The 26,186-nt window shown below is 47.0% G+C and overlaps 1 protein-coding gene and 1 gene segment (V, D, J or C); one reads left to right on the top strand and one right to left on the bottom strand.

Moving 5' to 3' along the window:
- The window catches only part of LOC112633745, a 674,114-nt gene that overhangs the window by 296,869 nt on the left and 351,059 nt on the right, over nucleotides 1-26,186 (top strand).
- LOC112633738 (melanoma antigen preferentially expressed in tumors) lies at nucleotides 10,808-22,362 on the bottom strand. 2 transcript variants are annotated; one of them, XM_025400639.1, is made up of 7 exons: nucleotides 22,279-22,362; nucleotides 20,493-20,528; nucleotides 20,107-20,111; nucleotides 19,764-19,926; nucleotides 13,818-14,140; nucleotides 12,777-13,385; nucleotides 10,808-11,695 (listed from the first exon to the last, which is right to left on the bottom strand). In XM_025400639.1, exons 4-7 carry the CDS (start codon nucleotides 19,782-19,784, stop codon nucleotides 11,119-11,121), a joined length of 1,530 nt encoding a protein of 509 aa, XP_025256424.1. In that variant the 5' UTR covers nucleotides 19,785-19,926; nucleotides 20,107-20,111; nucleotides 20,493-20,528; nucleotides 22,279-22,362; the 3' UTR covers nucleotides 10,808-11,118. The 2 variants fall into 2 exon arrangements, with proteins under 2 accessions (XP_025256424.1, XP_025256425.1); XM_025400640.1 differs by lacking the exons at nucleotides 19,764-19,926; nucleotides 20,107-20,111; nucleotides 20,493-20,528; nucleotides 22,279-22,362 and adding an exon at nucleotides 18,872-18,957.

Here is a 26,186-nt window from a genome sequence, read left to right as displayed (position 1 = left end):
CTCTGATTCCATCTGACAATACCCTTATAAGAGGAGGAAACATGGAGACACAAGCATACACCAGGGATGCGAACACATAAAGGAAAGGTCAGCGGCAAGCAAGAGAGAGAAGGCCTTGCCAGAAACCAAACCTACCGACACCTTGATGTCTGACTTCCAGCCTCCAGAGTGGTGAGAAAATTGACATCTGTTGTTTAAGCTGCCCAGTCTGTATGTTATGGCAGTAATATCGAACTGATATACTCTACAAAATGAGAGCCACCTCATACATAGGTAGGGGGTGTGCAGGGATAGCTCAGTTCCCAGGTGACTCCTGGGACACAAACAGATGCCCTTAGAGGGGGTTTCTTTTTCTTTTTCTTTTTCTTTTTTTGGAATTGGGGTATTGCTGTGTTGCCTAGGCTGTAGTGCCATGGTGTGATCACAGTTCACTGCAGCCTCAATCTCCGAGCTCAAACAATCCTCCCACCTCAGCCTCCGGAGTAGCTGGGACTGTAGAAATGTGCCACTATGCCTGGCAAAAATTTCTTTCTTTCTTTCTTTTCTTTTTTTTTTTTTTTTAATTTCAGAGATGGGAGTCTCACTCTTTTGCTTCGGCCAGTCCCAAACTCCGGGCATCAATTGATCTTCCTGTCTCTGCCTCTGAAAGTACTGGGATTATAGGTGTGAGGTCCCCACAGCTGTCCAAGGGTTTTTTTTTTTTATTGTATCAATCTACCCTGATTTTCCAAGGAACAGCCTTCTCCCACTTTGGGCTATTTCCTAGAGACCAGTGCTGGTAGGGACTCCCTTTCAATTCTCTTTCTGGCCCCAACTCCCTTGATTTCTCTCCTAAACTGTGAAGAACAAAACCTTGAGGACAGAGAGAGATAAATTTTCACACTGTTTCAAAAGCTAGGGGAATATCTGTGTTCTATCTGTCTGGTATAGGTAAGAGAATAATAAAAACAAATGATAACTGTATATTAGAATGGTCTGAAAGCTAATGGCCTAATATATAAAAGACCTTACAGTGTGAAGTTATGAAGAAGCAGAGGGTGTAAGTTCAGTGTGGTCTATAGATGCTGGGCAGGTCTGCTGGGGTGAGATGGCTACTTACCCAAGGTGGTTTCCATGGAGAAGGACAAGATGCTTTCTGCAGACTGAGTGGAGAGAAGACAAGCTTTTCAGGTAGGCTTTGGGCCTGTAGCCAGTAATGTGAGTAGAGGGAGAATTTAAAAAGGGGAGTCTATTGTTATTCAGTTTTCTCCACTTCTAAAAGGTCTACACTATGAGCCTTGGACGTGTGGGCTCCCTGAAGCCAGGGAGAGGAATGAGGAATGTCTAGTTCTGACTTTACGAAAGCCAAAATTGGGAGCAGGGTCTTGGAGCCACCTCTTACCAGTCAATATGGGGATACTCCCAGACAGCAGGCTGGGCTCAGGAAACTACCTGCTCTCTTCCCTCTTCCTCGAGGAGTCCCATGTGTACCCACCGTTTACCTCCAACTTGTAAGTTAGAACATGCAGTATTTGGTTTTCTGCGTCTAAGTTGGTTCACTTAGGATATGGCCTCTAGCTCTATCCATGTTGCTACAAAGGACATGAATTTATTCTTTTCTGTGGCTGCATAGGACATTCTTAGGTGACAAATTATGGTGACCCAGGTTATCCCCAGTTCCTTCTGTCAAGAAAAAAAAGGGATGGTCAGAGGGAGCCTCCAATTTTAATGGATACTGCAAGGAAGAAGACTGGAGAACTGGTGACAGAAATGTCCTCTGATGGGTCAAGTGCTTTAGCTGAGTCTTACCACTGCAAGGCTCACCACTGCAAAACTGGAGGAGACTGAGGCTTTGGGTAAATGCTCAGTCATTACCAGGTGGATTAAGGAAAAAACTCCAAGTAACAGTAATGAATCATCGCAGTAGAGGAGAAAAACTCCAAGTTATATCTAACACTGAAATCCTGAAATGGAATGTGTCTCTTCAGTGATTAGAAATGCATTTCTATCGGCTATTGAATAAATACCTTATTTCATACAAGTTTTTATTAATTTAAAAACAAGGCTGCAGCAAACCACCGTGGCACGTGTATACCTATGTAACAAACCAGCACGTTCTGCACATGTATCCCAGAACCTAACATATAATAATAATAATAATAATAATAATAATAATAATAAATAAGGCCAGGTACGGTGGCTCACACCTGCAATCCAAGTAATTTGGGAGGCTGAGGCGGGTGGATGGCCTGAGCTCAGGAGTTCGAGACCAGCCTGGGCGACATGATAAAATCCCACGTCTACAAAAAAATAGAAAAACTAGCCAGGTGTGGTGGCATGTGCCTGTGGTCCCAACTACTCAGGAGGCTGAGGTGGGAGGATTGCTTGAGCCTGGGAGGCAGAGGTTGCAGTGAGCCTAGATCGTACCGTAGCACTCCAACCTGGGTGACAGAGTGAGACCCAACCTCAAAAAAATAAAAAAAATAAAAAATAATAATAATAAAAACAAAACTAACTAAAACACTCAGGAGAGATTAGTTGTCTAAACGCATATTTTTACAATGTATTCAGGGTTATTCCATTGTTTCTTAAAAGCTACCTTTGGGAGCACCTCCCCAAACTTAGTTTGGAAGTATGTTTTCTGGGTTGCAGTAAATAAGCAAACAAAACACTGCCTTTTAATTAAAAGTAATACTTAAATCGAGCTAAAAATAAAATCAAATACACAAAAATCATCCATTAATTTTTTTTTTTTTTTTTTTTTTTTTTTATCGTGGAGTCTTGCTCTGTTGTCTACCCAGGCTGGAGTGAAATGGTGCCATCTCGGCTCACTGCAACCTCCACCTCCCAGGTTCAAGCGATTCTCTCACCTCTGCCTCCCGAGTAGCTGGGACTACAGTCATGCGCCACCACGCCCAGCTCATTTTTGTGTTTTTAGTAGAGACAGGGTTTCACCATGTTGGCCAGGTTGGTCTTGAACTCCTGACTTCAAGTGATCCCCTGCCTCAGCCTCCCGAGACACTGGGATTACAGGCGTGAGCCACTGCACCCGGCCAAAATTCATCCATTAATTGTAAAGTAAATTTCCCTTCTGCTCCAGCTCACGGTTACCTGTCTCTATTCCCAAAGTAAATGGGTGTTTAGAATTTCTGATGTGTCCTTCAATATACATTCTCTGCATCTACATAGACTCATCTTCTCCTACCCTTTTTTTTTTTTTTTTTTTTTTTGAGACAGAGTCTCACTCTGTTGCCCAGGTTGGAGTGCAGTGGCATGATTTCGGCTCACTGCAAGCTCCACCTCCCGGGCTCACCATTCTCCTGCCTCACCCTCCCGAGTAGCTGGGACTACAGGCGCCTGCCACAACGCCTGACTAATTTTTTTTGTGTTTTCAGTAGAGACGGGGTTTTACCATGTTAGCCAGGATGGTCTCGATCTCCTGACCTCATGATCCGCCCACCTCAGCCTCCCAAAGTGTTGGGATTACAGGTGTGAGCCACCGTGCCCGGCCCATCTTCCCCTGCCTTTTTATGTAAATAGGTGTTTATTATTTACATACTCTATATTAAAATTGTGGTTTATTAACATAATTTTACTGACTTATTTTAATTTGAATGGAGATAAATTTATAAAGGGGACTGATGATTATAATGTTATGTTTAAAATGTTCGGAAGCAAACAGTAACGCATCTTATCTTCTGAGTAGGATGTGGGTTGATACTGCAAAGGCAAGCATGAGATGTTTCATTAACACAAAGCCTTGAATGCCCCAAACCCAAAAGTCAAAGCAACTTATCAATAAATGCCAAAGGATGCTATTCTGACATATCTGTGTGCTACGGTGTGAAAATGCGAACCCCAAATCTCATGTGTAGGAAACTTAATTTCCAGTGTGGGACTATTGAAAGGTGGGGCCTTTAAGAAGTGATTGAATCATGAGGGCTCTGCTTTCACGAATGAATAAATCCATTCATGGATTAATGGGTTAATGGGTTATCATAGGAGGGGAACTGGTGGCTTTATAAGAAGAGAAGAGAGACCTGAGCCAACATGCTTAGCCTCCTTCAAGAGATGCCGTCTGTGGCATCAGGATGCTGCAGAGCCCTCCAACCAGGTAAGAAGGCTCTTACCAGATGTGCCCCCTCCACTTTGGGCTTCCCAGCCTTCATAACTGTGAGAAACTCATCTTCTTTATAAACTACCCAGTTTCAGATATGTTGTTGTAAGCAACAGACAACGGACTAAAACACTGTGTTATCTAATTATGGGATTCTTGTTTTATTTATTTATTTAGCCTCTTGTCAGAAACTTCTTTTTTTTCTTTTGAGATAAAGTCTCACTCTGTCACCCAGACTGGAATGCAGTGGTGGATTCACGGGTCACTGCTGCCTCGACCTCCCTGGCTCAAATGATCCTCCCGCCTTAGCTTTTCAAGTAGCTGGGACTACTACAGGTGCACACGCCACCATGACTGGCTACTCCTTTTTTTTTTTTTTTTTTTTAAATGTTGCCCAGGCTGGTCTCAAACTCCTGGCCTCAAAAGATCCTACTGCCTCAGCCTCCCAAAGTGCTGGCATTGCAGGTGTGAGCCACCACACCCAGCCCACCAAGAATTTTTTGAGACATGTACCTGAGTGATTAAGAGTTTAGGATTGGCTGGGCAGGGTGGCTCACACCTATAATCCCAGCACTTTGGGAGGCCAAGGCGGGCAGATCACCTGAGGTCAGGGGTTCGAGACCAGCCTGAACAACATGGAGAAACCCATTCTCTACTAAAAATACAAAATTAGCCAGGCGTGGTGGCGCATGCCTGTAATCCCAGCTACTTGGGAAGTCTGAGGCAGGAGAATCGCTTGAACCCAGGAGGTGGAGGTTGCGGTAAGCTGAGATCGTGCCATTGCACTCCAGCCTGGGCAACAGACGACAAGAGTGAAACTCCATCTCAAAAAAAAAAAATAAAAAGAGTTTAGGATCTATATTCACTCTGCCTGGGTCCAAATCTTGGATGTTATTAACTGTGTGACTTTGGGCAAGTTTATTAACATCTCCATTTAAAAAAAATCTGTAATAGGAATATAATAATAATAAATGCACACTCTCTCAGGATTTGATTAAATGGAATAAAATATATAGAACTCCTAGAACAGTGCCAGGAGTTTGAGGCCAGCCTGGGCAACATAGTGAGACTCCATCTCTACAAAAAATACATTAAAAAATGAGGTAGGAATGGTGGTGCACACCTGTGGACCCAGCTACTTGATAGACTGAGATGGGAGGATTGCTTGAGCCCAGGAGGTCAAAGCTGCAGCAGTTCAGTGATTGCGTCCCAGTAATCCCAGCACTTTGGGAGGGTAAGGGAGGAGGATCCCTTGGGGCCAGGAGTTCAAGACCAGCCTGGGCAACATAACAAGACCCCATCTGTACAACAACAACAAAAATTCTCATGCACTTAGCATTTGCCAGATATAATGCCAATTTCTAGGGCACAAAGGCAAATGGTAACTACCTCCCTGGATTGTTGTAAAATAATGCATGCAAAACATTTTGTGCCCCCAGTGATCCCTTCCTCATGGTGTCCCCACACTTTTATTTTGTGCTTTCACAATGAGCAGGGCACCACCAGGATACTGGGAAATAATGACGTGATTTCCAGTATAATAATATATGGACTATAGGTGAGCACTGGTTAAATTTTTAAATCTTTTGTAGAGACAGAGTCTTGTTATGTAGTACAGGCTGGTCTCAAACTCCTAGCCTCAAGTGGTCCTCCAGCCTCAGCCTCCCAAAGTTTGGGAATTACAGGCATGAGCCACTGCATCTGACCATATAAAATGTTAATAAACTGGCCAGGCACTGTGGCTTATGCCTGTAATCCCAGTACTTTGGGAGGCTGAGGCAGGCAGATTGCTGGAGGTCAGGAGTTCAAGACCAGCCTGGCCAACGTGGTAAAACCTCATCTCTACTAAAAATACAAAAATTAGCCGGGTGTGGTGGCACTTGCGTGTAATTCCAGCTACTCGGGAGGCTGAGGCAGGAGAATCGCTTGAACCTGGGAGGCAGAGGTTGCAGTCAGCCGAGATCATGGCACCGCACTCCAGCCTGGGCGACAGAGTGAGACTCCGTCTCAAAAAAAAAAAAAAAAGTTAGTAAACCTTTGTTTATCTGGCTAACGGCTAATAAGCCTGTATATATTTGTTATTATGTAAAAGACCAAACCAGCACACCTTCCTACCCTGACCCATCTTTCTACTTCCCATAGGTTATTATCCACTCTGTAGACAGGAACCTAACTGCATAGCCTGGGCTCCTTACTCCATGAGCAGGAAGATTTGACAGGCAATAACAATGACATGTATATCAGATTTCATCTCTGTCTTGATGCATTTTGGTCCTGTTAAGGAATTGAGAGGAAACACTTCTCTATCCCTCAACTAAAACATTGGTGGAGCTGACCTAGGAGAAAGAAAGAAGCAAGTGGAGCTTATGGGTCTTCGCCCAGGAGTAAAATGATAAAAATACAGAGCCATCTCTTCAAACCATCAAACAGCCCATTGACTAGAATAAAGCTGTGCATTTACTTGTTGGGACCATGGAAGTCGGAGCCTCTGGAGGTCTGACAGATGCAGGATCCACTGGGCGCTGGCACATCACAGCCACCTACCTCTGACACCTTCATAATTATCACAGGGGTGACAAGCTGCTTTTCCATATTCTGCAGTTTACTTCCAGACAGACTAAAGGGTCTATGTCTTTGTCTCACATTTCTTTGGATTGGAAGGAGATTCATTGAAGAAAACATCCAATAATATTCTGAGGGCAACAGCTTTGTTCTCTAGCCTGCTGAAGTCTTGCCTCTTCATGTTCTATTAAATTTTGCTTGTGTCTAAAAGTAGGTCACCTCACCTTTTGTTCTTCCTCTTTCTCTTCTTGAGATAATCTCTCTGTAGCCACGCAGCCCTCTTAGGTGCCTGGACCAACACCTTTCTGCAGTAACCCAAGGGTTGACGACTCCTCACGCTGATGTTCTGCTATCTCCAGTGCAGTGCATGAATCCAAATCCAAATTCAGCTCAGCCTGTAAGACCTCCCTTTGCTTGGCCAATTTCTCTTCAGTTTCAAGACACAAGATGGCCAGTTAGATATGAAATTTTACAGATGATGAAAATGTGTCTTTGCCAGGCATGGTGGCTCATGCCTGTGATCCAAGCACTTTAGGAGGCCAAGGCAGGTGGATCACCTGAGCTCAGGAGTTTGACACCTGCCTGGGCAACAAAATGAGAACCCGTCTCTATAAAAATTTGAAAAGCAAAGCAAAGAAAATATATCTCTAACAATGACTTTATGTCAGATGCCGAATCTGGGCTATTTCACTCAGAACCCTGTTGGATACATACCGTTAGTAATAGTAGTAGGAGCAGGATTAATCTAGTTTCCTCATACTGATCTGAATTTTGGGTCAAGTCAGCCGTCCTTTCTGGCATTTAGAAATTGTTGGGTTTTCCCTGACTCTGTTTCCTAAGACGGTTATCCTTTCTGCCCAAGCCTCAGACCTTCTTTCTGTCTCTTTTCTGCTTCTGGATGATTCCCTGGGAGTGTATTTGACCTCACTCTATTTCTTTTATATTTAGATTCTTCCCTCTCAAATCCATATTGCCCAGATGCCGTAAGTGCAATCTGCCCATCTGCCAAAGAGATGGGGTGTCTCTAACATGAATGTCAATACCAAGAAACCTACTGTGTGTACCATACTCCCCCTGCTTACTTCCTAACTGCCTACCATCTGGACACCCCTTCCTTGGGTCTTCATATGCATGACTCCCCTACCTTAGGTAGCCACCACCTCCCCTTTTCCCTTGCATGGCTACTCTTACCAATGAGATGAGGTCTCTCTCCAGCCAAACTCAACTTATAAAAAACTCATCAATTAGTACCATGCCACCATGCCACTTCAAATATTTTGTTTGGAGACGGACTTTTGCAGTAGCATAATCATAGCTCACTGCAACCTCTGCCTCCCGGATTCTGGTGATTTTCCTGCCTCAACCTCCCCAGTAGCTGGGATTATAGGCGTGTACCACCATACCCAGCTAATTTTTGTGTTTTTTGGTAACGACAATGTTTCACCATGTTGGCCAAGCTGGTCTCAAACTCCTGGCCTCAAGTGATCCTGCTGCCTCAGCCTCCCAAAATGCTGGGATTATAAGCATGAGCCATTTATTTTTCTTTTTTTGAGATAGCTCACTCTGTTACCCAGGCTAGAGTGTAGTAGCATGATCGAAACTCACTGCAACCTTGAACTCCTGGATTCAAGTGATCCCCATGCCTCAGCCTCCTGAGTAGCTGGGACTATGGGTGCACGCCGACATGCTCAGCTCAGTCAAAAGTTTTTTCATAGAGATGGGCAGTCTTGCTATGCTGCCCAGCCTGGTCTCGAACTCCCAGACTCAATTGATCCTCTTGCCTTGGCTTCCCAAAATGCTAGGATTACAGGTGTGAGCTACTGTGCCTGGCCTTTGATTTTTAGACAGGGTCTTGCTCTGTTGCCAAGGCTAGAGTGCACTGGTATGATCACAGCTCACTGCAGCCTTGTCCTGAGTTTAAGTGATCCTCCTTCTTCAGTCTCCCAAGTTACTAGGACTACAGGTGTGTGCCACCACATCCAGCTACTTTATGAATATTTCGATTCCAAAGTCTGAAAAAAGTTTTCCAGATTCATCTCTCAAATGAGATCTCCAGGTCAAATAATGTCCCTACTGTCAGGAATCCTGCTTCAGAAGCAAGATGCAGCATTTTTCTTTCTTTACTTGCAGCAGGCAGCTAATAACCATTATCCTGTGCTGGACCATCCATGTTCTACACATTCTAATGTGTGCTTTACATAAAAAATTAGCTCAAGTGAACCTCACTGTGACATTCCAAGGTACGTATTATTAATCTCTCTTTTTTTTTTTTTGAGGTGGGGTCTCACTCTGTCGCCAAGGCTGGAGTACAATGGCTCATGCCTGTAATCCCAGCACTTTGGGAGGCTGAGTTGGGAATATCCCTTGAACCCAGGACTTCAAGACTAGTCTGTACAACATAGGAAGGATCCCCATCTCTAGAAAAAATAAAAACATAGCCATGCATGGTGGCGTGTGCCTGTGGTCCCAGCTACTTGGGAGGCTGAGAAAGGAGGATCACTTGAGCCTGGGAGGTTGAGGCTGCAGTGAGCCGTGATCATGCCACTACACTCCAGCCTGGGTGACAGAGTGGGACCCTATCTCTAAAAAGAGAGAAAGAGGGAGAGCTTTTAAAATACGGCAAAATGTGCCCACAAGCTGAGGGGCCTATTTCTTTTTTTTTAAATAGAGACAGAGTCTTGCTCTGTTGCCCAGGCTGGAGTAGAGTGGCGTGATCTTGGCTCACTGCAACCTCTGCCTCCCGGGTTTAAGCGATTTTCCTGTCTCAGCCTCCTGAGTAGTTGGAAATACAGGCACCTGCCACCACACCCAGCTAATTTTTGTATTTTTAGTAGAGACAGGGTTTCACCACGTTGGCCAGGCTGGTCTTGAACTCCTGACCTCAGGTGATTCACCTGCTTTGGCTTCCCAAAGTGCTGGGATTACAGGTGTGAGCCACTGCGCCCAACCAGTTTGTTTCTTATAGAGCTTAGGGTAGGAGGCTTGAAGATGGCAACAGAAGAAAAAAGGTTGAAGGGCCCAGCTGATGTGTATCACAAGATAGGAAATTGCTGACAGTCTGCAATGCCAGCAGCATCATGGGTAGTTATCACCAAGACAGAGGCCTCAGAACAGGCAGGACTGGGTGTGCTGGCACTCACAGCTACATGCAGATAGAGCCTGCCCCTGGGCCTTGGTGTGTGACCTTATTCCCAGGTGCTTCTTTGAAAAGCTGTACAGTGAGGGAGGTGACACAGCCTAAGGGCAGGACACACTAGCATGGGAGCAGTGGCAGGCAAGTGGGCTCACTGCCCAGGGATTGTAGAGTCCATCTGCACAGTATGACATCTCCCATCCTTTTGGATAGATTGTTCTATAGGGTGGCCTCCACCTACTCCCAACTCCCAAATCTGACATTCATTCATCTACTTCCCCTAAGTGCTCCCTAGCACCTGCCCTGAGTTTGTTCACTATTGGAACCCCAAATCCAGGGCATCTCACTGGCTGAGATTCAGCTTACTACCTCATTGATGGGGAGACTCTTACGTTGAAGAAGTAATTTTCTGATAGGACCACAAAATGAAGTCTTATTTTTAATGTGGGTACAAATACTAAATAAATATGATCTTAGTGTTTTGCCAAAAGGAATTTAGGTGTTTTAAACGGGTCACAATTAAATTCAAAAAGGGGCTGGACCTGATGGGATGGGTTGGTGAGGCCCAGAGGCTCCACCTCAAGTGCAGTACTGGACATCCCCTCCCAGTACTGGGGGTCTGACTTGTATATAGTCAAGCCCAATACTGGCACAGCCACAGGCCGGGGATGGAGGCTTATGAGTGCACTGGAAATTAGGGAGGACTGAGTCCAGGGTCTCAGGGGGTTTAGTAGTGAGGGCTCCTGTGAAGAACCCTTCACTCAGTGGTGTTCATTACTGGCCCCTTCCTTAGTATGTTCCAGCCCTGAGGATGCACCTTGCATGCTCTGACCCTTTGAATACCAAAGAAATAAGCAAGGAGATAACTGATGCCTCAAAGAGATTAATGGTGCCATGATATCTGGGGGCCGGGACCCTGTCCAGCCTATAAGTACCATGGTTAAGTCTTAACCAGCAACTGGAGATTTCCTGAGGTTTAACAGGGAAAGGAGATTCATATACTAGAAGACACCAGATGCTTCACATTGCTTCTCTTTATTTTCAACAGTCTCTTTACAACAGTCTACATAGGGATTAACTTCTCCATGTACTTCCCAAGCCAGAATCCCCCTTTAGAAATTCAGATTCTATTTCTAACTGTATAGGATGCATCTCCCAAAAGATCCCATTAACTCAACATCTGCCTACCCCCAACTTCCCCTTTTTTCCCTCACTCACACTGAACATTTGTCTGAAACTGTGGCTGCTTTTACGCTTCAAGATGCATGCACATCCTGGGCTTCAGTGTCCAAGTATGCAGAATGAAGCATTTGATATGTGCACCCAGCTAGTTAGGCATGAAACAGGGGCACAGGATGGGCTCTGGGTCATAGAAGGTTCTGTCCCCACAGTGAGGACAGGGATTGGCACTAAGCCAGACCATGCTGGGCCGCCCCAATTCGCACAGCAACTCCCTGAGCCTGGCATGCAGATAGGCAAGTCTGCCCAGGTGGAGGGTACCATGGACGTCCTCGTAACTCTCCAGGGGGACAGGATACAGCACGTGGGTCAGATTGCTCAGCCCGATGAGGTGGTGCAGGAGGTTCTCCAGGACAGATATGGAGATGGGATTCCCGCAGAAGCTTAAGGTCGTAAGCTGGGAGCAGTGGCTCAGGGAAGGCAGGAGGACAAGGAGCTGATCATCCATGATCCCACACTCATCAAAGTCCAGGTCCTGGAGGGTGGCAGAGGCTCTCTCCAGCAGAGCTTGGAGGGGCTCGGGACTTACATCGGTCAGCATGACCCCACTCAGACTCAGGACACTCAGCTGACTGACGTTGGGGCTCTGGGACAGATGCATCACATCGCCTTCCGAAAGCCGGCAGTTAGTTACTGAGAGGGTTTCCAAGGGATTCATCACGTGCCTGCAAACAGACAAAGCAGTTAGCGCTGGGGAATGGTGGTAGTGGGGTGGGGAGACTGGAGAGAGGCCCATTTCACCGAAACCCAAAGTCTTCCTGATGATGGTTAACCCCCAGGATGCCATGTTGTAAAGGAGCATTCAAGGGAGTACAAGTTCAGGTGCAGTCCTTTCTCCATTATTTGCTGCATAAGTGGGTCAAGTAAACAAAGATCTCGAACACTCTCTTGGCTGACCTGTGAGGCAGGGTCCAACACAGACCTCTTAGGTGGTGTGAGCATGAACTGAATTGGGAGAGCCTGATTTGATGTCTCAAGCAAGGAAGGGCATCAGCGAATTTTAGTATTTGAAGATACAACCGAAAATACTTTTTCAACTCAGGCTTCCTCTGCCACTGCCTGGGCCCCAGTCACCTGTATCTCTGTGCCTGATGAAGCTACTGGGGAGTAGTCATAGAGGACAAACTTGGGCAGGGTCACCAACATCCAAAGGCGGTTCCCAGGCTGCAGGGCTACCTTAGATCACCGCATCATCAGCAAACCACCTATCAATTTTTGTAATTCCTCACTCTTGTTCCTTCTCCCACATCTCCAGAATCCTGCATTTCCCACCTATTACCTTGAACTCTAAATCACACTTTACAGACAGGAAATTTGAGTCGGGTTTAGAGGGAACAGCTCATGTTGAGAAGCTGGTGAGTACACAGCTTACAATTTCAAATCTCACCTTTGACGGGCTTTCCCTTCTTCAATGCCCTCCTTGCTTATTTTCGGTCATCTTAGGCATCACTTCCTAAGAAAGAATGCCTAAAGGCACCCTCGCCAGACGCCGACCTCCCATTACAGAGTTTTCTAACAAGGAGTCACTGTTAATAGCATCTATCCTAATGTATATCTCTAACCCTAATGAGTAGTAGTTACGTGATATCATGCTTGGGGACAGAGTGGTGAACAAGACATGTTAATTGGTAGTGACTTGCTCACTCTTGCATTATCAGTGGCTGGCACATGCTAGATGTCCTTTATTGTTTACTACAATAAAGAAGGGCTTGCTCTGGTCTGCAGAGAAACCTCACCATCCCTTACCTGAGCAACTGATCCAGGCGGCCTCTAAGGAAAAATAAAGAGTCCACATAGAGAGCCTGGAGGCACTGCAGACTGAGGAACTGAGAGGTGAACTGGGCGATATACTCCTCTTCCTTCTCCGGGGAAATGGAGGAAGATGCATGGATGTGGGAGAGGAGGAGTCTACGCAGATTAATCATCTGGCCCAGGTAGGGAGAAAATTTTGCCAAGGTGGGTAGCTTCCAGGTACAAGTCACTTCCAAATCTTCAATAGAGTCCAGCTGTACCATTTTCAGGATCATCTTGATACTCTGCATGGGCATTGCAAAAATCTTCAGCTTCTTACAGCACAGGTGTAGCACATTTTTCTGTCGCTTCACTTTCTCCATGAGGTAAGAGAACAACTCATCACAGGCACCTTCCTTGAGGGACAGGTCTACGAGCACCTCTATTGGAGTGAAGGGCTGCTCTGCCTCTGTGCTCAAACCATCTACTTTTCGCTTCTTTCTCATGGGCTGAGCTGCTTCTGGCTCTGGAAATGAGTAGAGACTGGCCCTGTTTCCAGACCATACAGTCCAGAAGTCCTGATGAGAGTTCTTCCGTAAATCCAGCACTTCAAGTTTCCACCTCCTGTGGGGAAAAACACATTAATAGCTGAGATGCTTTAAAATCAACTCAAGATAAGACCATGAGTCTCATAATGTGGGTAAGAACCAACCAGACAACTGCCTTAGATCTGCACTTTTACTCCATACATCAGAAAGGCATCAGTTGCTCCCTTTCCCACTAGGATCCTGGGGTCCTTCCTGGTCCCCACTTCCTGCCCCACCAGGAGGAAGCAGGTGCATGTTCCTTCAAGACACCTGCATTTTAATCAGCGCCCCATGTCCAGAAGCCCATTCCAAGAGTGACCCCTGCAGTGGCCCCCAAGGCCTCCCTGAACTTCCTTGTTGGCACCATCAGAGCCTCCGGCCCAGCCTTAGGTGCTCCACGCCCCCTGACCCCGGCTGCATCCTGCTCAGGTTCCCAGGGCCCCACATGAAGCTGCTAGATCACCCTTACCTGGGGCGAACCTCCTGGGTAAGCAGCACATCAAGTCCATCAAGCACAGCCTTGAAGGTCTCCAGGTGAAGCTGTTGTCCCTTCATCAGCACTCCCAAAGGGAGGCAGGTGAAGGGCCAGGCCTGCACCATTGCCTTCAGGGTCTGGCTATGTCTCCCGTCAAAGGCTGCTGTGAAGAGTGGCGGGAAGAGCTCCCTGGGCAGCAACTCCAGGGCGGCGATGGCCAGGGCCTCATCCTTCAGCAGGCTCTGCCCCGCCAGCTCCACAAGTCTCCGTGGGCTTGTCCACACGCTCATGCTGATGTATCGGCTCTGAATGGAACCCTGAGGAAACATACAGGGAACAAAGCATCCCTTTCAACCCAAGCATAAGCAACTCTATCTTTTCCTCGCCCTTCTGAGGGACCAACTCAGGGCCAAAGTCACTGTGCTAGCAACAGCAGGGGAGTTCTCAGTTTATCCCGATTCCATTCTGCACTCAGTGGCCACAAAGCCACAGCTCTGCTGGCATCAGGATGAGCATCTCATCAAGTGTAGAGGAGGAAACAGGATGGCCACTGGCCCCATCCTGTGTCTACCCACTACTCTATTTAATTCTAGTTCCCCTGGGAAGTGAGAACTAAGGAGCCTGAGAGCTGAGCCTACTCATTCCGGGAAAAAGCTTCTGATGATCACTCAAAGACAATTCAAACGGGAGTGTCACACAGCCCAGAACAGCATCCTTCTCTGCTCCAACAAGCCAGATGGGAAAGATTAGGGACACACACACAATGCACAGTGGGTACCATTATATTTCACTAAAAAATTTTAAATGAGAAACTACAGAAGCAGCCCAACAGTATTACACAGCAATTGGAAGTAAAATTAAAACAAAACAAAAAAAACCATTCTGAGACATGTATTTTAAGTGTGTCTCTTTTACATATATTAAGAGTTATTACTTTGACATGGAAATCAAGGGAGCAAACAATTCACAGCAAAACAAAGCCTGGTTCTTTTTCCCCAAAACATTAGTTTTAAAATGGAGAAATAAAAATTGTGTATATTTATGGTGTACAATATGATGCTTTGAAGTATGTATACATTGTAGAATGGGTGCCTTAAGCTAATTAACATATGTATAATCTCACGTATGTGTGGTGAGAACACTTAAAATGTACTCTTAGCAATTTTCATGTATACAATACATTATGAACTACAGTTACCATCTTGTATACTAGATGTCTTGAAAAAGCCTCCACCCTCCAGCACAGTGGCTCATGTCTGTAATCCCAGCACTTTGGGAGGCCAAGGTGGGATAATGGCTTGAGCCCAGGAGTTCAAGACCAGCCTGGGCAACACAACGAGACCTCATCTCTATTTAAAAAAAAAAAAAAAAAAAGAAAAAAAAAAAAAAAAAATGTCTTTAATTCAAAAACACTTACCAAAAAAAAAAAAAAAAAAAAAGAAAAAAATCTATGGAATATTTTTTAACTTTTTAGTTAAAAAAAGCCTTACTAGTAAATCACTAAAAAGTTAAAGAATCATAAATGATGCAAATTATAATTGCTTGCCACATACTATCTAAATTGTAATAAAGTAAAATTCCAACTAATTAGATATCTTTTATTTTCCAAAAAAGCTGTTCAAGAAATTTTTTTTAACATATACAAAATGGCAGAAATCAAAATGTTTGGGATTCAATATAAATAATAAATGTTCCAGGTAATGGCTATACTAATTACCATAATTCGATTACACACTATATATGCATCAACTAAAATTTCACATGTACCCTACAAATATATACGATTATTGTGTATCCATTAAGAAATAATCCAATAACCAAAGAAAAATGTTTGGGATTAAGGCAAAACTACATTTAGAGGCAAAAGCAAAGCTTGTTCCTTTGTAAGGAAAGAAAAAGGAAAATCATCTAGGCAGCATTGGCCTTCATGGCCCATGGAGACCCTGGGCTGACAGTGGGAAGGTGGCAGTGGCCACAGCCTGAGGTTCCCGACCCACCAGACCCAGGTGTGGTGCAGAAGCCATCTGCCCAGACCTCTGAGAGGACCACAACATTGACTTCAAGGCCTCTGGGTCCCTCCTCTAGCACCTCAGAAGCTATTATTGGCCTTTCTGGGCATCCTTCCCCTTTCAACTCCACGCTGCCAATGGGAGAGCCAAATCTAATTATATTCCTGGATTTCCAGCCAGTCAATCCTGGTGGGGTTTTTTACTTACTTCAGGTTCAACTGATTGAATGGGATGTCCATTTACAAAACGGAAAGAAAAAGTGAACAAAACCACCCAGAAAGTGTAACTGTTGGGGGAATTTTTGGCCACATCAAAATTACCCAAATACTCCAGTTAAGATAGCTTTATGAAGAGCATCATGTCATTACCCCTCCCCACTCCCAAACAATCCCCAAGTATCAAATTGTCACTTACACTCCGTGTTCCTTAACACAGCAAATCACATGCCTATTGAGGGAGAAAGGGAGGTACAATAGAGGGGTGGCTGGTCTTCCAAACTTTGAAGGTCAAGGCTGTCCTGAAGGAAGCTGGGTCAAAATTACACTACAACTAGGAGTTAGTCAGAAGTAAGGCTGGGCATTTGTAACGGGACTGAGTGGATTACCACAAAGACAGATATTCTTTTGGGGGGTGGAATTGAAAGACTTTGGCCTGGATGGAGTAGAGAAATTAAAAAGGGGAATGGCTAAGGAAGACAAAAGATAGTTCCAGTAAAGCCAAGGTAATCACTGGGACAGGGAGGGAGTTCAATTTTCCTCCCTCCCTAGAGGGAAAGGGTGTTTTCTGCCAGAAAGTCAGGATCCTCTTGGCAAACAGCCTTGACAAGATGAAACCTAGGAATGTGGGCTGGAGAGGTGGGATGGAGGGTAATGTTGGTGACCAAACCTAGGACAGCAACGTTTTCAAGTCTGAAAGACCCTGTGGTTTCTTAGGAATCTTGGAGCCAGGGAGAGAAATAAACAAGGGCCAAAAGCACACATCCCTGCCATTAAGGAAGTTCTCAGAAGACCTTCTCTTTATAGTTAGGTGCCCTCTTCCACACCGGGGCTGTTCACAAGCAGCAGGTCAGGCCTTTACCCCAAACATAATCTCCAATGGCCAGTCCCTTCCTAAGTATTACTAATGTCTCCACACTTCAAGAAAACAGCTGACTCTTTATTGACCCTAAGCTTCTCAGGCACAGAGATTCTGGTCAGCCAGATGCAATCAGGTCTATCAATTAAGACTCAATTTTTCCCTCTTTCCATGCTAGGCACGGTGCACAAATACATTTTCTCTCACAAAAATTGAAGTTACATTTGGCATTTAAGGATCTGCTTAGGGATGATTCTTATCCGGGGCCTGATCACCCATTGGTACTTTTGAAGTTTCGGAACCTCTCCACCCAAAGAATTCTCCAGGCCATTCTCTGCCTCATGCACTGTGACGTCCCCACAATGCTTATATTCTACTGGCAAGTGTCCAGCTGGAACGTCTTGGGGCCTGGCTTTGTTTGCTCTGGCCTGCCTAAGGAGGCTGTAATTCGTTGAAGGGTGTTTTCCATTTCAGTTCTCTCTCTGGAGACTATTTTCTCCTACTTTTCACCCTCAACACCAAACGGCCTTTGTGAAAATTGGGTTAAACTACAATTGGTTCTACATTTCCTTTAATTCCCAGGCAATCATCTTTACTCATCAGCCACGGAAGACTGAGATTAGTAATAAAGGTCACTGTCAATGTCCCTAATTATCAAGCACCTACTGGGCACAGCAAAGGCGGCAGCAGTTCTCATTCATTACCTCAAATAGCCTTCACAGAAAATCTAAAATTCACCATCATTTTCATTTTTAGTCTTGTAAGTCCTTGACTCTTTCTGGGGAAGAACCTGCTCAGCTCCAGGCAGGCAGGAATTGGTAGCCCTTACGTGAGGAGTTTAGATAGATCTTCATTTCCCTACCTATCAAACAATCTAAGTGTTAGAAAGGGCTGATAAGCTTCACATAAACCATGGAAAAACAGGAAAACTGAGGAAGTCCAACAGTTAGGGAAGTTTCTATGGCATCCCCGCTTCCAGGAGATCCAAGGGAGGGGGAGGGACTGTGATGAAGTGTGAGTTGTGCAATCTCTGAGCTGTGCAATCTCCCTGTGAGGCAGTGACACTCCTCCGTCCAGCTTCACACCGCCAGTTTGCCAGTGGCACTAGAGGAAGCAGCACCAGGAACACATTTGCACAAAGGTGCTGTCCTTCCTCCCAGTGTAAGGGAGGAGTGAAAAGACTGGGGCCCAGCATGACTCCTAGGGTCCAGGCACGAATTGGGGAGGTATTTCTGCAAGTCCTGTCTACTGGTTCTTATGGTCCTTGTGGGCTGAGCAGGCCAGAGTGGCCTCTGAGCTCATCATGGGGGTGGTCTGCACCCTCCTCTCTAGTCATAGAATCCCAACGGGGACCCCCAAAGTATCTGCACCAGGTCCTTCAGGTCTTTTTTTTGGAGTGCAATGGCACAATCTTGGCTCACTGCAAATCTCCGCCTCCTGGGTTCAAACAATTCTCCTGCCTCAGCCTCCTGAGCAGCTGGGATTACAGGCATGCACCCCCACGCACGGCTATTTTTTTGTATTTTTAGTAGAGACGGGGTTTCGCCACGTTGGCCAGGCTGGTCTCAAACTCCTGACCTTCAGGTGATCTACCCGCCTAGGCCTCCGAAAGTGTTGAGATTACAGGCGTGAGCCACCATGCCCAGCCTCTTTTTCTACTCTTTAAAGACAGGGTCTTACTATGTTTCCCAGGCTGGTCTTGAACTCCTGAGCTCAAGTGATCCACCCGTTTCAGCCTCCCAAAGCGCTGGGATTACAGGCGTGTGGATACTAACAGCACCCAATACAGGCGAGCGGATACCAACAGCACATGAGCACAACCCCACAGTCCAATGCACACGGTCATCCTTGAGCCTCTGGTTCCAGTACGAGTCTCCAGGCTTCAAGTCAGGTTGCATGTCCTCCCTGATCTCCCCAGGAGGCACCCAACAATCTTGTTGTTCACTTCCCAGGACGAACACTTACCCCTAATGGCCCAAGCCCATGGGGCAGTGAGATCAAAGCCTCCCTGAACTCATGCTCTCTGACACCACTCGGAAGTGTGGGCTGTGGCATCTGATTACCCCGTGCAAATCGTGGCTTTGGCAATAAGGTCCCCAATACATTAGGATTTTTTGTGTCTGTGTTGTTTTTGAGAAGGAGTTTCACTCTAGTCGTCCAAGCTAGAGTGCACTGGTGCCATCCTGGCTCACTGCAACCTCCATCTCCTGGGTTCAAGCGATTCTCCTGCTCCTGTCTCAGCCTCCTGACTAGCTGGGAGTACAGGTGTGGGCCACCATGCCTGGCTAATTTTTTTCTATTTTTAGTAGAGACAGAATTTCACCATTTTGGCCAAGCTAGTCTCAAACTCCTGACCTCAGGTAATCCGCCTGCCTCGGCCTCCCATAGTACTGGGATTACAGGCATGAGCCACCATGCTAGGGTTCTTTTTTTTTTTTTAGAGACGGAGTCTAGCTCTGTCGCCCAGGCTGGAGTGATTTTCTCCTGCTTCAGCCTCTTGAGCAGCTGGGACTACAGGCGCATGCCACCACACCCCGCTAATTTTTTGTACTTTGGTAGAGACGGGATTTCACCGTGCTAGCCAGGAATGGTCTCAATCTCCTGATCTTGTGATCCGCCTGCCTTGGCCTCCCAAAGTGCTGGGATTACAAGCACGAGCCACCAGGGTTCTTAGACAAAGACAGCAGGAGGAGTGAAATGCTCTTTTGGGGAAATGACCGGAAACAATAAAAGCGGCTCCTGCCTCTTCCTCTACTGTGAGGGACCTCAGGATGCAGCTCCCATCTGGCTCGAGGGACAAGGACAGAGGGAACAGGGCTTCTCTGAGCACCTCAGACAGCTCAGGGGACCTTCTTACCCGCAAACGTCTTCGTTCCATTTTGAAGCGATTTAGGCTGGCCTCAGGACCTCCAACGTTTGAATTTCTAGGTCTCAGTCACTTGTTTCCACGCACGTCTGAGAGTAATAATCAAAATGCTCCAAAAAGAAGAACACATGTATAATATTTAGGAAACAACGGTCTCCTGTAAAAACCTCCGCAAATACTGCTGAGGAAAGTGACAACTGGCGACTCAATCTCGCCCTTTCATTGCAAATCTCTAGCTCCAAACCCGAGCACCAGTGTCTCCTGGGCTGAACCAGGGCGCAGGAGGAACAACAGACCATGTGGTCGGTCACAAGTGACCCCTGTGGTCAAGGACCCTGACTACCGTCCTCTAACCACATTTCTGCCTCTGCTCCCACCTTCCTAGGACGCCTACGCCACTACCTGGGACGTCCCCAACCCCCAGCACCTTCAGAGGGGCCGAGTCCCAGAGCATCCATCGCATTACAAATGCGCACCCGCCCCGAGGAGCTCCAAACACGAGCATCGCGGCCTCGGTTCAAGGCTTCGTGACAGCCACAACTCCTCAACTGTGGCCAATTTTCCGGGGCATGCGGCCCGGGGTGACCCAAGTGGCGCATATTTTCTTTGGTCTTCAACCCATTTCTGGAGAGAAAACAGGGACCCGGGACAGGGGTGGTGCCGGGGCACAAGCCCAAGGTCACCCTGTGGGGAAGCGGAGGAATCACGGCTCGAACTTACGTTTTTCCTCAGAGAGTGCACCACGCCGCGAAGTCGCTGGAAGGAAAGAACGAGACGATGGCTCAGCAAGCGCCCTAGCGACTGTGGCGGGGCAAGCAGCCTGGCCTGACCAATCCCCGTCTCTCAGTCCTTCCAGGGCAAAATCTCACGAGATCCAGCGAGGTCGCCCAGAGAGTCGAGAGGGGCTCATTTTCAAGGACTGGGAGGAGGAGGAGCAGTGCGGGGAGGGGCAGAGAAAAGGGAGCACGAAGAAGGGAAAAGGGGAGACAGGTTTGGGGAGGAGATAGGGGTGGAGAAGGAGGGGGCGGAGGAGGGTTAAGAATGGGGGAGACAGGGTGGAGGAGCTGTGGGGTGCAGAAGGAACATAGGGTGGGGGAGGGGTCGGGATGGAGGAAGGGAAACAGAGTGGCGAAGGCATAGGCACGGAGAAAGGAGACAGGGTGGGGGAGGGGTGGGCATGGGGGAAAGGAGACAGGGTGGGGGAGGGGGGGGCATGGGGGAAAGGAGACAGGGTGGGGGAGGGGTGGGCATGGGGGAAAGGAGACAGGGTGGGGGAGGGGTGGACATGGGGGAAGGGAGACAGGTTGGGGATCCGAGAACAAAGACAGTGTGGGGGTGGGGGATGGAACACGTGGGGGAGGGGTCGGATGGGGGAAGAGAAACAAAGAGTGGCAGAGGCCCATGGGGATTGGGAACGGAGACAGGGTGTGAGAGGGGTGGGGATGGGGGAAGGAAGACATAGGGTGGGGGAGGAGTGTGGATGGGAGAAGGGAGACAGGGTGGGGGAGGGGGAGGGGATGGGGGATGGGAGACATATGGTGGGGGAGGGAATGGGGGAAGGGAGACAGAAGGTGGAGGAGGGATGGGGGAAGGGCGACATAAGATGGGCCGGGGTTGGGATGGGAGAAGGGAGACCGGGTGGGGGTGGGGATGAGGAAGACAGAGGTTGGGGGAGGGGTGGGGATGGGGAAGAGAAACAAAGGGGGAGGGGGAGAAGAGAGGCAGAGAGTGGGGGATGGGGGACGGAAGAGAGACAGAGAGTGGGGGATGGGTGGGGATGTGGGAAAAAAGAAAGGGGAGAAGGTGTAGAGGGGGGAGGGGATGGGGAAGGAATGGAGGGGGGGAAGGAATGGGGGGGGGGGAGGGATGGGGGGGGGGGAAGGAATGGAGGGGGGGTGGGGATAGGTGAATAGGTGATGCCTGCGGCCTTTCCCACCCGACAGTAGGGTGGGGGCAGGGTGGAAAAAGGGGGTGCGGTGGGCAAATGGAGAGGCAGTGGGGAGGTGGGGGACTGGCTGGGAGTGTGGGATGGAGTATTCTGGGATAACGGAGACGGCCAAGTCTGGACTCTGTCCTGGGCCTGTGCTTCTGGCGACCTCCCTTTTCCTCAGTTGGATGCGGGGTGCAGGGGCCGGTTCCAGGGTCCCGTGGGCTCAGGTCCTCGCCCCACCCCGCCCCGCTTGTCTAGAAAAGACGCCCCTGCCCTTGGCTGGGCAAATCTCTGGATTTACCTACTTCTGTAACCCTCTGGGCTGAAAAGACCCACTGCCCCCGGGATTCTATTAACTTACTCTCTGTCTGGAGTGCACGTTCCTCCCTGCTGCCGGGAGTCAGTTTTCCACAACTTTCTGAGGCCCGCGCATGCTCCCCTCGACTCCCCGTGTTTCCGCTCTCCACGGAAATCCACGCATTCACGCCCCTCCCCTCCCGCGAGCCTGCAGAGGAGGCAGCCCTGCTTTCCCTACATGCAGGGCTGCTCCTTTTGTCGCCAGTCGCCAATACAGACCTGTTGACGGGTCACGCCTGGGAAGCGGGTGGGGTGTCCAGGAGCGGTGTGGAGGCGCGGCAGGCCCAGCTTTTGACTGCCGGGTAGCTGTGCCCTGAAGCCCCGCCGGAATCTCGCCTCCGGGACCAGCAGGGGGCACTGGAGTCAACAGGGACTGTTTGCAAAACCCACTTCCTCCCAGGCCCTCTAGGGGGACGGTCAAGCTTCTGCAGAGATGGGGAGGATCTTTCCTGGTGAGGGGAGAGGGAGGGGCTAGGAGTCAAGTGGAAGGACCCCCTGTTCAAGGCCATTCAAGGGACAGGACAGGCGAGGAATCTCTTTGGGTCTTTTGAATTGTTTTCTCGGTCAGGCCTGGAAAGTACTCAGCCTCCACAAACTGTGTTTTCCTGAAAGGGTTCGGGGGCACCCCAAATCTCCTGCCACAGGCTATGATGGCCATGGTGGCTAAGAGCAACAGGCAGTGTGGTGAGGCTGGCTATCTTTTCGTGGCTCTGTCCTGCCGTTCCCCGAGGTATCGCCATGCCAGCGAACAGAGCTGCAGGTTCCCAGCTGCGTTGATGAATGCACCAACAAAACGTAGGTCCATACAAAGGAAGTCATTACATTGATCCAGATTCGACCTGGGATTGTCGCATAAAACAGGGCTGATAAAAACCGTCGTGTTTTTTTTCACCTTGAAAATACTCAGCCTTCCCCTCTCTGCTTGAAGCATTCAGCAAAGGTTTGTCCTTGAGTGGCTGTGGATGCTCAAGGACTTACGATTTCTGACTTTATAAATAGGGTGAAAACAAAAAAACAAAACAAAAAGACCATTGTTTTAAAGTGGCTGTTGTAACTATCTCAAGAAAGCAAACAGACTGGTACTGAATGTTACACAGGCAGGCGGCTCCCTGGGAGGGTTGCCCAGGACTCCTTTTCTGACACCTGAGCAGGGAGCAGCCAGAGGAGCTTGAAGGGATGGAGTTCAGGGCATGGGAACGGGCTGCACACATCTTCACAGAGTAAGGTGCTTGTCCGGTTTGAGAAGGAAAAGAAACTGGGGCAGAGGGCTGATGAGAAGGCAGCAGATGGATAGTGCGAGATTGAAAAGGGGATCCATTTGAAGACTGGTCACCATTATTTATTTTCATCATCTGATTGCTGTTGCTCTACTGAGATCCATGCATGGAGAACAAGTTGGGGAGTGGAGCAAATGTCAGGGAGGGGAGAGAAGTGAGTATGACCTTGATCCAGTCTCATAGGACAGAGTGTGGTCATAGAAGTCCACAGAGGAGGACAGATAGGGAGGAATCATGGCATGGCCAGGTTGCAGAGCAAGAGGGAGAGAGGAGAGAGGATTGTGGAGGATACCTGCAGAGTGCTGACTGTCAGTCGAGGCTGGTCCTTTCTTTTATGGCAATAGGTGTGTGAAAGTTGCAGACACTAAAATACACTCGCTTTTTGTTGACCCAAAGTAAAACCCTGAGGGTATGAAAGGGAAGGGCTCATGCTTACAAGGCTGAGATAAAAGCTGTTTCAGGAAACTGGACACGGTGGCTCAACCCTGTAATCCCAGCACTTTGGGAGGCCAAGCTTGGAGGATCCCCTGAGGTCAGGAATTCAAGACTAGCCTGAGCGATATAGCAAGACCCCATCTATATTTTTAAAAAGGGATGGCTGTCTCAGGACTTTCTGAAATAGCCCTGCAAGGCATTCCTGTTTTAGGACCACAACAATTCAGATAAGATGCTTTTGAAAGAACACCTGCCCAGGAACAACATCTCCACCAATGAACTGATGCCATCTGTGGTTTTGAGTCTCCATAACCAGTGAACTGTTTCCAAGCAACTTATTTAAATCTCTTTTTTTGCCAATACAACCTTCCCTTTGCCCTCCCCTCTTCAGATGCATATGTGGCTTGCTATGGCTGTACATCTTAGGTTATAATGCATTTTTTCTTTTTTTTTGTAGATTTATTTTTATTTTTATATTTATTTTTTGAGACAGGGTCTTGCTTTGTCACCCAGGCTGGAGTGTAGTACATAATCGTAGTTCACCACTGCCTCCACCTCTTGGGCTCAAGCAATCCTCCCACCTCAGCCTCCTGAGTAGCTAAGACAGCAGGCAAGTGCCACTATGCCCAGCTAATTTATGTATTTACTTTATTTAAAAAAATTTTTTTTGGTAGAGTCTCACTGTGTTGCCCAGGCTGGTCTTGAACTCCAGACCTCGAGTGTTCCTCCCACTTCGACCTCCCAAAGTGCTGGGATTACAGGCATGAGCCACGGTGCCCAGCCTATAATTCTGTATTCTGATTCCTGAATAAATTCAACAAATTTGGAGGTGTTTTTTGTCTGATGGTTCCTTCTGGTCAACATTTGGAATGGGAGAGGAACAGTGTGAGGGCAAACAAATGCTTTGCTGAGCTCTGGGTAGTTTTTTTGGATAAGACACACAAAATACAATAAGATGTCTGTAATGTTTGATTTTTTTCCAGGTTTCTTGAAGTATAATTGACAAATAAAAATTGTATGGATTCGAAGTGTACAATTCATACACATTGATCCACATATACCTTGTTTGATGATTAATCAAATTAGTTAACATATCTTTCACCACAGTAGTCAACGTGTGTGTGTGTGTACACTTAAGATATGCTCTCTTAGCAAATTTCAATTAATAATACGGCATTATTAACTACAGTTACTATGCTGCGTATTAGAGCCTCAGGACTTACCATCTTATAACTAAAATTTTGTAGCCTTTGACCACCATCTCTCATTCCTCCCACCCACAGCCCCTGGGAACTACCATTGTACTCTGCCTCTATATGTTCCACTTTTTGTGTTTACTTTTTCCCTTTCCTTTATCTTTTTTTTGCATTTATTGTATTACCAAACAATGTCAAAAGAGTTCCACTTTTTAGATTCCACATATTATTAGCTCATACAGTATTTGTCTTTCTGCATCTGGCTTATTTCACTTAGCATAATTTCCTCCAGGTTCATTTGTATTGTTGCAAATGGCAAGATTCCCTTCTATTTAATGATTGATGATGTCTGTCTGCAATATTTGAAAAAAAAATGCAGGTCACATGAATGATTGTCTAATGTAATTCTATTCCTGTAAAATCGTGTATGACCATAACATTCACTCATTCATTGCTTCACATTCTTTATAATTGTATGCCATATTCCTGGGGCTCTACTAGGCCTGGAATGGGCAGTAGGAGTTACAAGGTTCCTGGGATATCAGTGATTCATATTTGTGGACATCTTAGATAAGTGGGTTAACATGTACAGAAAATGGTTACTAAAATGATAACACTGTTTATTATAAAATACTTTTCTATATTCTCTTGAACTTTTTTTTTTTATCATTTATTCGTCTGCTTCAGTTGCAATAACAAAATATCACAGACTGGATGGATTAAACAACAGAAATTTATTTCTCACAGTTCTGGAGGCTGGGAAGTCCAAGATCAAGGTGCCAGCAAAGTAGGTGTCATTCTGAGGCGTCTTCTCTTAGCTTATAGGCTGAGGCCATTTGGCGTTGTGCTCACGTGACCCCTTTGTGCGCATGTGTGGAGAGACAGTGTGGGTGTTTCTTCTTATGAGGATGCTGATAGTATCTGATGAGAACCTAACCCTTGTGACTTCACTTAATCTTAATTACTTCCTTAGAGGCCCCATCTCCACATACAGCCACAATGGGGGTTAGGGCTTCAACATATGAATTTGTGGCGGGGGGACGTGCACATTCAGTTCATAAATATATCATGATTTTTTTTTTTCCTTGACCAGCAATGAAAATAGAGGTATCTTCATTTTGGAAAGTGAGAGTCAACCTGTGCTGAATTAGAGTAATGACAAGAGATACTTTAAAAGACTACAATGAGGGAAGCAAGGGAGGGGTATGCATTTGACAGT

This window comes from Theropithecus gelada, chromosome 10 (assembly GCF_003255815.1).
Source record: "Theropithecus gelada isolate Dixy chromosome 10, Tgel_1.0, whole genome shotgun sequence".
Lineage (NCBI taxonomy): Eukaryota > Metazoa > Chordata > Mammalia > Primates > Cercopithecidae > Theropithecus > Theropithecus gelada.
Note: the sequence above shows the minus strand (reverse complement) of the source record. Positions and strands in the feature narration are given on the sequence as shown.

What these genes read in the sequence shown, in the direction of transcription:
- LOC112633738 (XM_025400639.1), bottom strand. Translation starts at nt 19,784, where the DNA reads ATGGAACGAAGACGTTTGCGG. An exon ending in TGGAACGAAGACGTTTGCGG is followed by an intron (nt 14,141 to 19,763) that starts GTAAGAAGGTCC and finishes ATGTTTCCTCAG; the next exon opens with GGTTCCATTCAGAGCCGATA. An exon ending in CGCCTGGATCAGTTGCTCAG is followed by an intron (nt 11,696 to 12,776) that starts GTAAGGGATGGT and finishes GTCTGTTTGCAG; the next exon opens with GCACGTGATGAATCCCTTGG.